Source organism: Gadus macrocephalus, chromosome 21 (genome assembly GCF_031168955.1).
Source record: "Gadus macrocephalus chromosome 21, ASM3116895v1".
NCBI lineage: Eukaryota > Metazoa > Chordata > Actinopteri > Gadiformes > Gadidae > Gadus > Gadus macrocephalus.
In genome coordinates this window covers 8,161,621-8,176,844 of record NC_082402.1, presented here as the reverse complement: position 1 = coordinate 8,176,844, position 15,224 = coordinate 8,161,621, and the positions used below count along the sequence as shown (strand labels likewise).

The window sequence follows — 15,224 nt, the reverse complement described above, 5'->3', positions numbered from 1 at the left end:
GACTGGGGTCAGCTTTGATGTACTATAGGGGAGTAGAGGGGGGGATGCAGGGATAATGGCGGAGGGGTGGGTGGGGGTGCAGGGGCTGAGGGGGGGGGTCAGCTTATGTTAAAATGTTATCGATGTAAAGAAGCATGCAGTCTAAACATAACACACGACTTTGGGGTGGCTTGCTTCTGTGTGGATAAGAGACGGACGGAGAGCGAGAGAGAGAGAGAGAGAGAGAGAGAGAGAGAGAGAGAGAGAGAGAGAGAGAGAGAGAGAGAGAAAGAGAGGAGTAGGAGAGAGACAGACAGGGGAGAGAGTGAAATGAGAGGGACATAGAACGAGGAATAGGAGATCAAAAGAGCGGGGTAGGAGAAAGGAAACCGCTGGGGAGACATACAGAAACAGAGGGAGAGGGCTAAGAGAGAGGAAGAGTAAAGGAGGGAGGAGAGGGGGAAAAAGAGGGAGGGAGAGAAAGTGTTTACAGTGTGGTTTCCTCCTTCAGAGTGAGGTGATGTTCAAGATAGAAATCTTTCTGTCGTATTCGAGTGACCTTCCATGGTGGTAAATGTTACCAGGGAATGAGAGAAACACTATGAAGCCAGATCATTCCCCTAGCTCCCCACTGCTTGCCTACAGGCTTTCAAGAACAAAAAGCCAAACAGAAAAACGTTCACTGTACTGTCTCCTTACAGTCAAGGCCATGAATCTCGCAAACCCTTTTTCCTCTCAAGCCGCGTCTTTAAAACTAACAACCGTAGACCAAACAAATACTTTGGAGAGAAACGCTTGTACGTCGAGCTTAAGTGCAATGCTACAATTTCAACTGCATGAAGGGAAAAGAAACGGGAGCGCAGGCTGGTATTTGGACTGAGATAAATGTGACGTCCTTGCGTGGGAAGAAAGGGTTTGTTTTTACGTCTCCAATACCACTGCAACCTGGAATTACATCGCAAAATTGTGGGTTTGGACGGGGGGAGGAAATAACATTATGCTGTTTCCGTTGGACGTATCAAATGGTGCAGGTCCCGCTGCGCTGCAGTTGGCCTTGATATATGGAGGAATGAAGCGCTGTGGACGCAGACCGCCGTTTGTCTCCCGCGATGGGGCGACAACACAGAGTACCACACAAAATAATTCTCTCATTAGAGGGGTTCACACACCGTCCATAAATATCACAGTTTACCGTTTGGATCCAAAAAGAGGAGAAGGGATCGGTGTGTGTGTTGGAATTGGACCAGTGGTCAACGTGTTTCATTTTCACATTTCTGAACCGTTTTTTCTGTATTATTTCTTGGATGTTCGCCAGCAAATGTCAGGGGTTTAAATTAAATAAAGTTTGGCAGCTCGAGCCAAAGATCATAGGGGAAAAATGCACCTGCCGACCTTTAAGATGCACGTGACTTAATCATGTCCGCCTTTAGACGTGAGAATCTGAAAGTGGTATAAATATATATATATATATATATAAATATATATATAAATATATATTATATATATATATATATATATATATATATATATATATATATAATGCATTTCTAAGATAGGATCGAGGGATTTTTATGTCCGGCTAAGAAGGTGTTGGTGTACATTTGAGAGAGAGAGCGAGAGAGAATGACTAACATAGTGTGTGAGAGAGTGTGACAGAGTGTGTGCTGTGCGAGAGAGAGAGAGAGAGAGAGAGAGAGAGAGAGAGAGAGAGAGAGAGAGAGAAGGGGAGGGTTAATGGAGTGATGATAGAAATAAAGCGATAATTAACTATGGGCAAATGTTTACGTGTTCCCTGCGGTCTGTACGTGTATGAGCATATATCCCACTTGCGTATATGCACGTGCGTGCGTGCCCAAACGACCAGGACCGGCCGACAATTGGCGAGGACTCAACGCTCAATCAGAGGCTCTATTTAGCGCGAAAGCGAAATACGTCAAATTGAATTAGTATGGCTGTCAAGGTGTGTCTGAACGCTATGAATCATGAGATAATTACTCAATGCTGACAAATCTGTCCGTACAAATAACTTCGCTTGGACAGAGATCGACTCAATCCTGCCCGCACGGTTTTGAAATCGCAGACTTGTAAAAAGACTATGATGATCAGGATTCAGGATAATAAGTCGGAACTCAGGCCAGCAGCATTTAAACAACATGAGCTTTAAGTCTGCAGTAGCGTTGAGAGACCGGAGCTGGGTGGCATGAAGCCATCCCTCGATCTAAAACATTCCTGGTTCTGAGGTAGGAGGGACTGAGAGGAGAACGGGGGGGAGAGAGAAAGAGAGAGGAAGGGAGGGAGCGTGTGCGCGTCTGTGGGTGAGCGAGAGAGAGAGAGAGGAGGGAGGGAGGGAGAAAGAGGGAGGGAGCGAGGGCGACCGGAGCAAACAGAGCATTATCAACCGAAATCATCTCAGAGCACATCTTCCGAGGAGCGCGCCGTGCCAACACGAGGCTCAAAGGCGTAAGTTTTCAACCCAACAAGTTTTTTTTATTATTATTATATTGCTCCTTTCTCACAACCCGGACGCGAGCCCTGATGGCATTACGCGGACGTGGCGGTGGATACCTTTACGACCGAGTCCCTTCTGTGTCGGGAGAGCCGAGCGGCAGGATTGGGCGCTGCTGTGATCTGCGTCTCGCCGCTTCGGTCGCTCTGCACTGCGGAGGGTATTGAGTGTGAAGCGCGGAGCCGCTCCAGCCGTATCGGAGGGGGAGAGGAGAAGGGTGCAGACAAACAGCGCTGAGGAAAGAGGCTTCCCAGGGGGACCTATAGACACTATGATGTTCCGTGGTGGAGTCGCAGGTTTCGAGCGGCGCGTGATTTTGAGCGTTTTGTTGCAGAAACCTTTGGAGCGAGCGCAGTCGGAGCTTTACGCGCGGGGCGCTGAGAGGAGGACCGCCGCGCGGTGAGGAGAGAGAGGGACAAAGTTGAAGGCGATACATGGGGTGTACTCTAAATGGATCTAAAGGATAAAGGCTCGACTCAGGTACAGTCATAGGCGGTTTTTTACGCGTTGGGTTATCTGTGTTGGAAGAAGCAAAAGCGTTTAGTCACCAAATGGGAGTTGAGTTACTTTTTTTCATTATATTTTATTTGACTTTGACATATATTTTTTGTAAAATACTCTACTTGGTTGGTTCTAAATCCCCACATTTCTCCTGCACAAAAGTAAATTATCGATCGTCTTCAGACAATAAACACTGGGCACCCTGCGGATTCCGAATTCATTGAACGGCTGAATAATTGAACCGTGGCTTAATTAGATTTTACATCGTGTCAAAGATCGTCGTACTACAAAGCGAACCGCGCCGCATTTTACACCCCCGACCACGCCAGACTTTTCTCTCTTTTTTTGTTGCTGGCTTTCACTCTCAATGCACTGCACGGTTCTCAATCTCCCCCCTCTTGTAATAATTCATTCAATTGAACAGTGCACACGGGGCATGCTTTGAAGTAGGCCTACCATAGCCTACACCTGATCCGCCCTCGATCGCCTTTTAAACACCCTATCCGTTTTAAAACATGTAATTGCTTTCCCCCCCCCCCGTCCCTAAATCCACATCTAATCGGATTGTCTTGGTGGTGCGATGGCATTGTTGTTCATCGGGCCGTGAGCACTGCGCTCGAATGAGACACAATTTTATGTTGTTGAAAAAACAACACCCCTGGTTTGAAGTCTTTTCAATCCGAGCTGTCTTGACGGATAACCTCGTCTCTTGCCAGATAGTAGGCTGGGTGTCCGCCGAGAAAAGAGGCAACATACTTTGTTTAGGCTAGACGCCTCCTTTTTTTTTTTACATCGGATTTGGTCTTTTCGTTGTACGTCACTTATGCAGTCATGATGATCATGTCGGTGCTACTGCTTTCTGCTGTCGGTTGAGCTGCATCTGTGGTACCAATACACACACATCCGCACGCAAACGCACACACGCACACACAGAGACACACACGCACATACACGTATGCTAACAAATGCAGACACACGCGCACACACACACGCTAACACACAGACACTCTACTGCATATTGACCCCTGAAGCTCTTTACACAAAGCTTGCTCCATTTATAAAAGTATCTCAAACATGTATAGCCTAATGTCCCAATCAGCGTTTCTTCATCTCCCCTCCCTTCTGTTCCCAACACACACTCACACACGCACACGCACACGCACACACGCACAGGCACAGGCACACACTCTCACACGCACAGGCACACACATGCACACACAAGCACAAACACACACACGCGCACGCACACACTATATACTTCAAGTTATAGTTTATTCAAGAGGCATCAATATAATGAATAATTAAAATAATAGGCCTAATTGCAGGTTATTATCTTGCAATAAGTTAACAACAGGCAAAACTTTGAGCCGTTTATAGCCTACTTAAGCTATGGTATTATTCAAGTTGAACAACATTTGACATATTGCACATGTAATTACCATATATTGGATTAGGTCTACACCCCAGTGAATATCCTTGGGGGCTACATTATTACGTCGAACCAAATTCCTGGCATATTAGAATGTTCAGAAAACCGTATAGGCATATTTATTGTTTTCCAACCGACAAACAATATAAGCCATCCTCCCTGAAACGACATTACAGCTTTTTCGTTTAGCTTACAAACAACATTAGAGCCTCCAGCTGTAGTTTAGCTTACTGGGCATTCCCTCTGCCTACCCTGACCTGCCCGAGGACAAACAGTTGGCCAAGGACAAATAGGATCCTTGGCCGTTGGTTAACGTTTAACCCTCGCCTTTCCCACATGTGTGTTCAACAGCATGTGATCTCAGCCAGTATTGACCCCCGGTGTGGGCAGTGTTGTGTGTGTCGTTTGAGTTCCAAAGACGACCACGACAACAGCGTGTGCAAGCGGTAGTGGTTTCTACCAATCATATAGGGGGGAGAGAACAACAACTGTGAAACAGGATATGGGTCTTCGCTCTCGTGCCTTGGATGTTATGTGCTGCCGTGGCCTTGTAACGCCTCGCAACACACTCGTGTTGAAAAATGGCCTGTTATCGATCATGTATGCCCGACCACGGAGCTAAATTATTTTCCAATCCCATTCCCTTTGACAGGCCGTGTATGTCAACGTAAGACGGACGGGGCATGAAGGGGCGCCACTCGAGTTGTCCGTACCCCCTCCTCTTTCATTCTCTCTCTCTCGTTCTCTCGCTCTCTCTATCTCTCTTTCTCAGACTCTCCTCCGTCTTTCTCTCTCTCTCGCTCACTCTCTCTATCGTTACATCAAGAATCAACATTCAAAGGCCTTTATTGACGTGGAAAACATGCATTTATGGAGCGAAAGCACAAAAGTGATACAATATACAATATGCATTTCGAAACAAAGCGATTATAGCACAAAAAATATATATTCTAAAATACACTGGTTGGGGCATGGTGGATCTAATCAAACTATTTCCTGGGACTAGGTCATAGAATGTTTTTTCTCTCTCTCTCTCAATCTCTCTCTCTCTCTGTGTCTCTCTCTCTCTGTCTCTCTCTCTCACCTTTCCATAGGGTTGTGAGTCTTAAAGGGGAGCAAAAGCATCCCTTGACCTACATGTAATGTAACAGCCCTCCCCCTCTTTTTATTTTTGAGAGAAAAACATTGCCTTCGTTGACTGTAAGCAGTGGCGTGTTTACTTGCTTTTCCTCTTCTGTGTTTAAATTCAGGCAAAAGCTAATCGTACACGGTTTGTTCCGTTATCATATATTTTTTCTTTTTCATTTTTCGGGAGTGTTCGTTGATATTTTTCTGTTCATTGTTCAGTGACCTTATGATTGAAGTCAAACTGTGTTGAGCTGGTGTTTTGGTGATTGTTTTATGGAGATGGCGACGACGCATGTTGTGTCCTTTAGCAGCTCTGCTAAAGGACTAGCTGGTTCGATGCAGTCCTCTCCTCTCCGCTAAGAGAGCAGAAAAAAGGGATAAAGGCCTTCTTTATGTCTCAGAAACCGGATGGGAAAGAAGCTGTTCTGAATATTTATCAGATGCTTTGGCCTTTTTTGGTGCATAATTTCAGACGAGCCGTGAACTCTATGTCTCATGACCAGCGCTCTGTGTGCAAGAAAGAATGACTGAGGGTGTTTGTGTGTGTGTGTAGGGGGGGAAAGACTGTGTATGTCTGTGTGTGTGTGTTAGTGTATCTGTGCCTGTGTGTGTGTTGATGTGTGTGGATATGTGCATGTGTACGGTGTGCTGCATATGTGTGTGCGTGTGTGCTGAATATGTGTGTGTGTGTGTGTGTGTGTGTGTGTGTGTGTGTGTGTGTGTGTGTGTGTGTGTGTGTGTGTGTGTGTGTGTGTGTGTGTGTGTGTCTGTGCGTGTGTGTTTGCATACATGTGAGTATGAGCCAGTGCGTGTGTGTGCATGTGTTTGTGTGTATGTGCATGTGAACGTGCAGACAAGCAATACGTTCAGGAAAGGGTATGTGTTTGTGTGTGTGTGTGTGTGTGTGTGTGTGTGTGTGTGTGTGTGTTTGAAAGGGTCTGTATATGTGTGTTTCTTTGTGTGTGTGTGTTTGAAGGTGTGGCAAAAAAAAGGCTCAATGTATGCGTGTGAGTGTGTGTGCGTGCACGGGGTTGCCATCAAAGGAGAGACACAGAAAGAAAGAGTGCATGGGAGACGAAGGGAAGAAGAAGAAGAAAGAGGCCCCCCACCCCTCACCCATCACCCCCCCACCCCCCTTGGGCCACCACCCCTGAAAGTCCTAATCTAGCATCTCTTTATTTTCCCCACAGGTCTCCACATCCAAATGTCATCCCCCTCGGAGCCTGCCCCCGCCGGGCACCAGCAGTGTGTGACGGACAGGCCGACCGGAGCCTGCGGTGGCTCTCTGCTGCGTGGCTTCAATTTGGCCCCGGCTGGGCCCCGCGTGAGGCCCCCAGTGAATGCTGCTGCCGCTGCTGCCATAGTCTGATAACTCAGCATGCGTGGAGTCGGGCCAACGAGGACCAGCCACCACTAATGAGAGCATTTCTCGTCCCCCTCTTCTGTCTCTGCTGCTGCTGCTAAGGACTACCGTTTACTGGAGTGGCGCGGACATGATCCTACTCTGAACACTACACCCTTACCGAACTCTCCTCACTTTTTTTGGAGTGTGGGGGACTATTTTCTCCTTTTCTTACCAATGCTGGATATATAATACGTTTCCTTCAAGATTTTCTCATTCTTTTTTATTGCTACACATCGATCCTTTGTTCATTTTTAAATCTTTTTAGTTTTTCTTTCTCCATTTGCTTGGCGGTTGGTGTTTTCCCTCCACTATGGAGTTTCCTTGCGGACCCTGGAATAAGGATTGGCCTTCGTTTCTGCAGTTCTGGCTGACGGTTCTCCTGAGCCTGCAGCTGCAGTTCAGTCCGGCGGCGCCCTGCCCGGTGGAGTGCCGCTGCGACAAGACGTTTGTGTACTGCAACGAGCGCGCCCTGACCTCGGTGCCCCTGGGGGTGCAAGAGGGCTACAAGATCCTCTACCTCCACAACAACCAGATCAACAACGCCGGCTTCCCCCTGGAGCTCCACAACGTGGCCTCGGTGGAAACCGTCTTTCTGTACGGCAACCAGCTGGACGAGTTCCCCCTCAACCTGCCCAAGAACACGCGGGTCCTGCATCTCCAGGAGAACAACATCCAGACCATCTCCCGGGCGGCGCTCGCCCAGCTCACCCAGCTGGAGGAGCTCCACCTGGACGACAACTCCATCTCCACGGTCGGTGTGGAGGAGGGCGCCTTCCGCGAGGCGCTGAGCCTGAAGCTGCTCTTCCTCACCAAGAACCACCTGAGCAGTGTGCCCATCGGCCTGCCCGAGGACCTGCAGGAGCTGCGGCTGGACGAGAACCGCATCGCCATCATCGCCGAGGAGGCCTTCCAGAACGTGACCCGCCTGCAGCGCCTCCTGCTGGACGGGAACCTGCTGACGGACGAGGGCATCGCGCCCGGAACCTTCCAGGACCTGGCCAACCTCCGGGAGCTGGCGCTGGCCCGGAACTCCCTGACCTTCCCGCCCCCGCTGCTGCCCAGCCAGTCCCTGCTGAAGCTCAGCCTGCAGGAGAACCAGATCAACCTGATCCCCGTGACGGCCTTTGCCGGCTTCCACCGGCTGGAGAAGCTGGACGTGTCCAACAACCAGCTCCAGATCCTCACCCAGGGCGTGTTCGATGGGCTGATGAACCTCAGGCAGATCACCGTGAGGAACAACCCCTGGCGCTGCGACTGCGCCGTCAAGTGGGTGGTGGTGTGGCTCAAGTCGCTGCCACCGTCCCTCAACGCCCGGGGCTTCGTGTGCCAGAGTCCGGACAAGGTGCGCGGCATGGCGGTCCGGGAGCTCACGCTGGAGAACATCCACTGCCCTACCGACTCCGGCGCCGAGAAGTCCCCGTGGCCCACCCTGCGCACCACGCCCCCTCCGCCGCCGACCACCATCGGCGACCCTCCTCCCGCCACCACCACCGCCACCGTCGCCGGCGGCGGCGGCTTTGGCGCCGGTTTTGGCGACAGCTCCGCCCCGGCAGACCCCTCCTTCCCCAACTTCTTCGACCCGCCCCCCTCCCCCCTCCCGCCGCCGCCGCACCACCCGTCGGGGCCGCTGCCGCCTTACGAGGACCCACTGCAGATCTCCTTCCACGGGGTCAACTCCACCTGCATCCAGGTGAGCTGGGCGTCCTACTTCACCGTCACCGCCTACAAGGTGACCTGGGTGAAGATGGGCCACAACCTGATGGGCGACGTGACCCGCGAGCAGACGGTGAGCGGCGACCGCCGGCAGCTCAGCCTCACCGAGCTGGAGCCTCGCTCCGTGTACCGCATCTGCGTGTACGTGCTGGACACCCTCAACTCCTACCGGCCCGGCGAGGACACCATGTGCCTGGAGACCAGGACCAAGCCCGCCCCGGGCACCAAGCCGGCGGGGCCCGAGCAGGCCGCCCAGCAGGACCTCACCTCGACGCTGCTGTTGGCCGGGATCATAGGCGGGGCGGTGCTCATCGTCCTGGTAACGCTGCTCAGCCTGTTCTGCTGGCACATGCACAAGAAGAGCCGCTCGGCCTCGGCCAACTGGAAATACAACCGGGGCCGGAGAAAAGACGACTACTGCGAGGCGGGCACAAAGAAGGACACCTCCATTCTGGAGATGACCGAGACCAGTTTCCAGATAGTGTCGCTGAACAATGAGCAGCTGCTGAAGGGGGATTTCCGCATTCAGCCAATATACACGCCCAACGGGGGCATCGGCTTCAGAGACTGCCACCTCAGTAACAACAGTCTAGCGTACTGCAAGAGCAGCAACGTGCCCAGTACAGAGTTCTGCCACACGTGATGCAAAATTGGTTGATAATGCGTTGAGGCATTGCCAGACACACACACGCAGAAATGCAAAAACGTCCGCAACCCACCGAACACACACACACACACACGGGCACTTTCCTGCCGAGAAACTACAGGAAACCACATGGACACACACCCACACCCACGCAAACTAGCCGATTGTGTAGGCACCAAGACAAAAAAGACTTTGAAGAAATCTAGTGAACTATAACTGTACTATATATATTTCCAAGTTCTGTCTACAATGTAATTTATACTGTGGATTATAATGTGGGATTCTCGCTATGTTTTCTATTATTATTATTATTATTATAATTATTAGAAGAAGAGATACAGCTTTTGTTTCTTTGTTTTTGTAACCAGCAAGGTTAACATGTTGGGAAACCTGAGGCCCCCATGGCCTGGGCTGCACGTGAAAAACGAGAGTTCAATCCGAATCAGACATGAGTGAGGTGTGGACTCTGACGCACACAGCGAACGTCCGTCTCTGATAAGACACGACACAGCGCTTTGAAGTGGGGGCCCCTCGAGACTCTCTGCTGACCACGGGAACCAGACATGACCTTTGGGTTTTAAAAAAGACACCACCGGCCACCCCCTCCCTATCCAGAGCAGCAGTGTAGACTCTCAGAAGCTCCCACCTCGCTGATTACAACGTGAGGGAGGGCTGGGCTGACTGGTGGTGAGAACCAGAGTGGGGGAAAATAAATGGAGCAGAAGTGCACTTTTCTTTTGGAATTAATGAAACCCCGAGCGTATAACCAGCACTTCAGGAAATTAGCTTTGGTTGAGTTAGCAGGGGAGTGAATAGGGCACACTCTTTGACACGTCTTAGCCCTTTAAGGGTCTAAATGGGGTACCCATTAACTCTTATTAATGGGGTGGGTTTCAAGAGGAGAACGACATTGGGTTCTGATGGACACTGAGCCTAGCATAAAGCAAATAGCACCATACCCAGAACTCCCAGTTTGACGGGTTAACAACAGAACAAAGGCAGGCTTTTCTTTAACAGATGAGATAATATTTTCAGATTTTTTATTTTTTTTGGAAAAAACTAACAGCGTTCCAAATGTGTATTTGCGCGTGGTAGCACAGGAAAACAAAGTGCCCAGTGTAGTACCGGTAATTAGTTATTTGTTATTTTTCAAACCAGTGTCCCAAAAGTGATAGGGGTAGCCGATGTGTTCACTGCCTCCAGGGTGCAGTGGCTGGTGTGTCCACAAGAGGGCGTATTCTGAAAGTGGGGCTTGCAGGGCAGCAGCAGAGGCAGATACAGCCAGAAAGAGAGAGAGAAACCGAGAGAGGAAGAAAGGCAGAGGGAGAGAAAGACAGAGAGGGAAAGAAAGGCAGAGAGAAAGACAAACGAGTTGCTGAGATCACTTTACCTCGATCCTTCCCCCTGGAGAACCATTGGCCCGGGCCACATTACTCATGCTCAAACGCCGTTGTTTGGCATATTAATGCTCATCGAGCTACTTAATGATGTGGAATCATTTAAAACCAACAGTGTATTCTACGCTAAGCGGCTAAATGATATAGATTTTTCCTCATCTTCTTCTGCTTCCTCCTCATCTCATCATCACCCCCTTTTTATCAATCATAAATCAACTCTCGCCTTTCCTTTCCTCATCTTCTCCTATGTGGGGTTTTTCATTGGCCGAAAAAAGAAAGAAATTAAGAATGGGAGGGACGGGCGCGATGGCTTTGGCCTTTTTGGAAACCCCAGTGGTGTCGCTAATTACGCACCCCCTCATCTCTGGATGGCTTTGGCCCACGGCCCGTTGTTCGTTCGTTGCCTCAGATGGATTCAAAGCGTTTTCTCTTATCCGCCCATCTATAATCAAATGGCGACAGAAGCAGCGCGTCCCTCCTGTGCTCTCTATCCTTCGTCGGCGCTGTGCTCTTGTTCTTCATCCGGCCCTTCATCATTATCGCCTCCCATCTCTCTGCATGGGCCGCCGTCCCCTCCATTTAGGGCGCTCTCCACCGCCGGCTCCAGCTCATGCCGTTCGTTTAATTGGACGTAAAGAAGAATTAAAAATAATGAAAGTGTCCCCCTTGAGGACAATGAGAGACTGCTTGATGGAAGCCTTGAGGAAAGCGTAAATACGGTGGGATTGACGGCGAATTCAAAATGGCGCAATAAATGTGGAGAAAGCCGGATCAGTGAAGTGGTGGAAGGTTATACACTATTCTGTGGAAAGATAACGGATATGAGAAAAATAGACGGATTGGATCTCGCTCTGCCGGGATTTTATCAGTGTACTTTCTCCGGGGCTGCCTGGCTCTCATTGTGTGTGTGTCACTCTTGCTCTCCCCGTCTCTCTCTCTCTCCGTCTATCTCTGTCTCAAGGCCTGTCACTGCCAGTGTCTCTCCCTCTGTCTCCCTCTGTCTCTCGGCCTGTCTCCTCACCTCTGGTCCCAGCATGAGTTCAATTAAACCACCGTCTGACTCCCAGGCCCCTGGGCGCCCGGGTATTGGCCGTCCCCTGAAAGGTCCTCATTATGCGCCCCTTAAAGAAAATACTTTTATTTGCTTTGACAAGATTTTATTTGGGCTTAAAGTTTTCCCACCAAACGCCACCGCCCGCCGTCCCCACCACCAGTCCCCCCAACACACACATACACACACCAGCTCCAATCATCCCGCCTCATAATCCTCATCCAAAAAAGGGAGGGAAATATGCAGCCCCTATTTCCGCCAGGCCGAATCAATGTCATGCTTGGAGATGACAGTAGGGAGCGAGAGAGAGAGAGAGAGAGAGTGAGTAAGAGGGAGCAGGGAAAAGAGAGAGGGAAGGAGAGAGAAGGAAGAAAGTTTGGGAGAGAGAGAGAGACAGACACAAATATTGTACTCAAACTGCATTTAAAAATATATATTTTATTTTAAATATACATGAAGTTCATCGAAGAACAAACCAGACTGCGATGGTAGGTGTGGCAATGTGGCGCTTATCAGTGCCGGAACGTGATTTGTACCAAGCTGTGTCGTTCTCAACCTTGTTGGAGGGTATTGCGTATAAGCTGTTTTCAATGTGAGCAATATTTCCGATCCAGACTAATCTGTATGCATAGGTTTTTCTCTATTTGACTTCCCGATCAACACATGCCAAGTCACATCTCCTGTGGTCCCAGCATAGAGTCTAAATACTATTTCTCCGCTGTCTGGGTTTCCAATGTCGATTTCACCATGCAGTACTGTCCGTCCCAACCCTAGGCTGACCTCTCCTTGACCTTGACCTGCTTCGACCAGAGGTATGACCGACTGCTCTGTTGCCCCGTTGCCAAACCAAGGTTCTGACCGGTTATGCATCCGATAATAACCGCTTCCTGTTGCGTGTCGTTTGGAACGTATCACCACATGTCCATAATCCCAAAACAGAAAAAACCTGAAGCTTTACTCTTCGTTTTGTTTCTTTAGCTTTAATTTCTGTTGTGGTTGTTTTTTTGTTTTTGTTTTTAATAATCACTTTGTGTTTTGGATAATTGAATCAGACCAAACATGTCAGTTCAGACTATTACAATGTATCTCACCAATCAGTGAATGTTTATTTTTGTTGTTTTCTTGGGGTGGGGGAGGGAGGGAGGGATGGATGGAGACAGGAATTGCCTTACACTTTATGCAGTATTGAAAAAGCAGCTGCATTTATTTCAAGGACTTCATAGTGGTAAACCAACAAAAAAAAAGCAGAAATATAGACGGGCAGGGAAGAAATCAACCAACTTAACTGATAGAAAGCACATGTATTCGGTTGGAGATAAGCTGCGCCGACGTCATCCACAATAACAGTATTAGCAGCGTTGAAAAAAAGCAAAAAGTCCACAGAAAGAGAGTAGGATCGGCCCTAACTGACTGTTGGTGCTCTCAGAGCGGTGCGAGGCTAACGATCAAGGCGGTCTGAGGAATAGCTCGGCGGCTTCTTTCACAGGAAACATTACTCTTCATTTCCACTCTGTGCGGTGAGAGAACACGGTTGTGGTGCCGTGACCAATGGAATTACACAAAACGTATTCCCATCTGAGACAGGCCGTTTATTACTTTTATCAGGGTGCCCGAGAACTAATCCTTCCCCCTTATAGCTCATTGATTCACGTTTTAAATAATTATGTTTAATGACTGAGAGGTCAACTTAGACAAAGTGTTCACGTGGACGAAATGTAATACGTTTAAAGTCATCTTTTTTTTTAAAGCAGACTCGCTCATGTTTAACTTTTTCTTAAAGCAAAAACCATCCATTGCATATAGGCCGCTAGTGATCAGCTTTTATTCAACGATTTTCGCATGTTATTTCTTTTTTCTTGACCTTGTTTCTGGTGAGCGGTAGGTAAGCAGGTTTTTGATAACTGGCCAATTCAAATAAAGGTTATGCATTCCCCGTGAGTCGAGCAACGCATTCTACCCTTTTACCTCCAACAATTGGCATACACGGCCAAAATATAATCAGTCCATCAAACAGGAACAATGTCCAAGACATGAAAAGAAGCAGTCAGACCCACAGACAGAGGTTGCATGAAATGTGGTAGTGTTTGGGGTGATAAATCATCCTGGAATATGATTAAGACATCTGCGTATTGCGGTAACTATTCAGAGGAGTTTTTCCTAGGCGCCAAAGTAACTTTTTTTTGTTCTCATAAAGAAATATTGGTGTTGTTCCATGTATGTGCCTTGAGGTTGAACTTACAATGTAAAGTCCTTGAAAACCTTTAAATGTTTTTGCACAAAATGTAAATACTTAAGTGAAGCTTTTTGCAAATAAAAGAGCCATGGGATTTAAAATGGCCCATATTAGTGTTTTTCAGACATGCATTTTATGAAGCCTCTGAGAACTGGTTGTTGAGTGTGTGTGTGTGTGTGTGTGTGTGTGTGTGTGTGTGTGTGTGTGTGTGTGTGTGTGTGTGTGTGTGTGTGTGTGTGTGTGTGTGTGTGTGTGTGTGTGTGTGTGTGTTTGCGCGTGCGTGCATGTGGGTGTGTAAGCATCTGCCAATTTTCATGGTTTTCTTGTTTTCCTGTTGGCCTGTTTGTATTTAAACTGTCAAAGGATCAGTATTTCTTGGTATGGGATGAGATCAACTTTGGCCGGGGCTAAATCCGTTTTGGGTCAGACGCTTGTTAATTCTAGGTCAAAGATTTGTGCCGTTACGTACATTTGTGCCAACATATCCTCTTATGTTTTTATGTGAGCGCCGTCAACGGAAAGCTTGACATAAAGTATACACTGCATAGCAGGAGGCTGGAGAAAGTCCAGTGTTTCTTCAAATTCTACGTGTCTGGCACAAATGAATCCCAGCGCTCTTTCCCAAATCCTGTTTTTTAAAAAAAAAACTTTTGATTCTCACAGCCACATCCCTACAGAGATTTCCTGAACCCCTGACCGGTCAGAAAGCACATTTGGCTAATGCTAATTAACTCACCATCAACCAAACCATTCAACCTCCCATACCACCAGATGTATTCTTCTTAACGATCTCCGAATGTATTAATGTGATGTGTTATTTAAGGGCTGTTCTTCGTGGTATCCTCTCAGACGTGGGAGAGGACTAAATATAGCACTGCTGCAGGCGCTGTTTAGTTTGCTCTCTCCTCTCCCCGGGGAAAACAAAGTGACCGTTTGCTCGGCTTAATGTTCCAACCATAACCCTGCAATTATCGCCTGATAAGTTCAGGCAACGTATCGTAATGTGTAAAGACCATCTACTTTTACAAGGTTAATCGCTTTTTAGTCGCAGCGGACTTCGGACCGGTTTTGTAGCTTTTTTGAGGACCAGGCTTGGTCCAATTGAGGGCCATCAAATCTACTTTGTAACACTTCGTTAAACCCTTCTCATCCCCCCCTTCTAACTCCAGAGTCTCCTCTGTCCACGGCGAGGACAGAGGACGCCAGGACTCTCAAGCCAAGGAGTTTATGTCTTTA

At 48.5% G+C, this 15,224-nt stretch overlaps 1 protein-coding gene across 3 annotated transcripts; it reads left to right on the top strand.

Annotated features, from left to right (window-relative positions):
• The first annotated feature begins 2,299 nt into the window (after positions 1-2,299).
• Positions 2,300-14,101, top strand: flrt2 (fibronectin leucine rich transmembrane protein 2). Of its 3 annotated transcripts, none has more exons than XR_009523587.1 (3): positions 2,316-2,965; positions 6,734-10,541; positions 10,621-14,101. XR_009523587.1 is itself a non-coding variant. In XM_060041131.1 (3 exons), the coding sequence occupies exon 3, from the start codon at positions 7,259-7,261 to the stop codon at positions 9,302-9,304; it is 2,046 nt and encodes a 681-aa protein (XP_059897114.1). In that variant the 5' UTR covers positions 2,331-2,439; positions 2,820-2,965; positions 6,734-7,258; the 3' UTR covers positions 9,305-14,101. The 3 variants fall into 3 exon arrangements, 2 of the variants coding, with proteins under 2 accessions (XP_059897115.1, XP_059897114.1); XM_060041131.1 differs by having other exon boundaries at positions 2,331-2,439; positions 2,820-2,965; positions 6,734-14,101; XM_060041132.1 differs by having other exon boundaries at positions 2,300-2,439; positions 6,734-14,101.
• Positions 14,102-15,224: the final 1,123 nt, after the last annotated feature.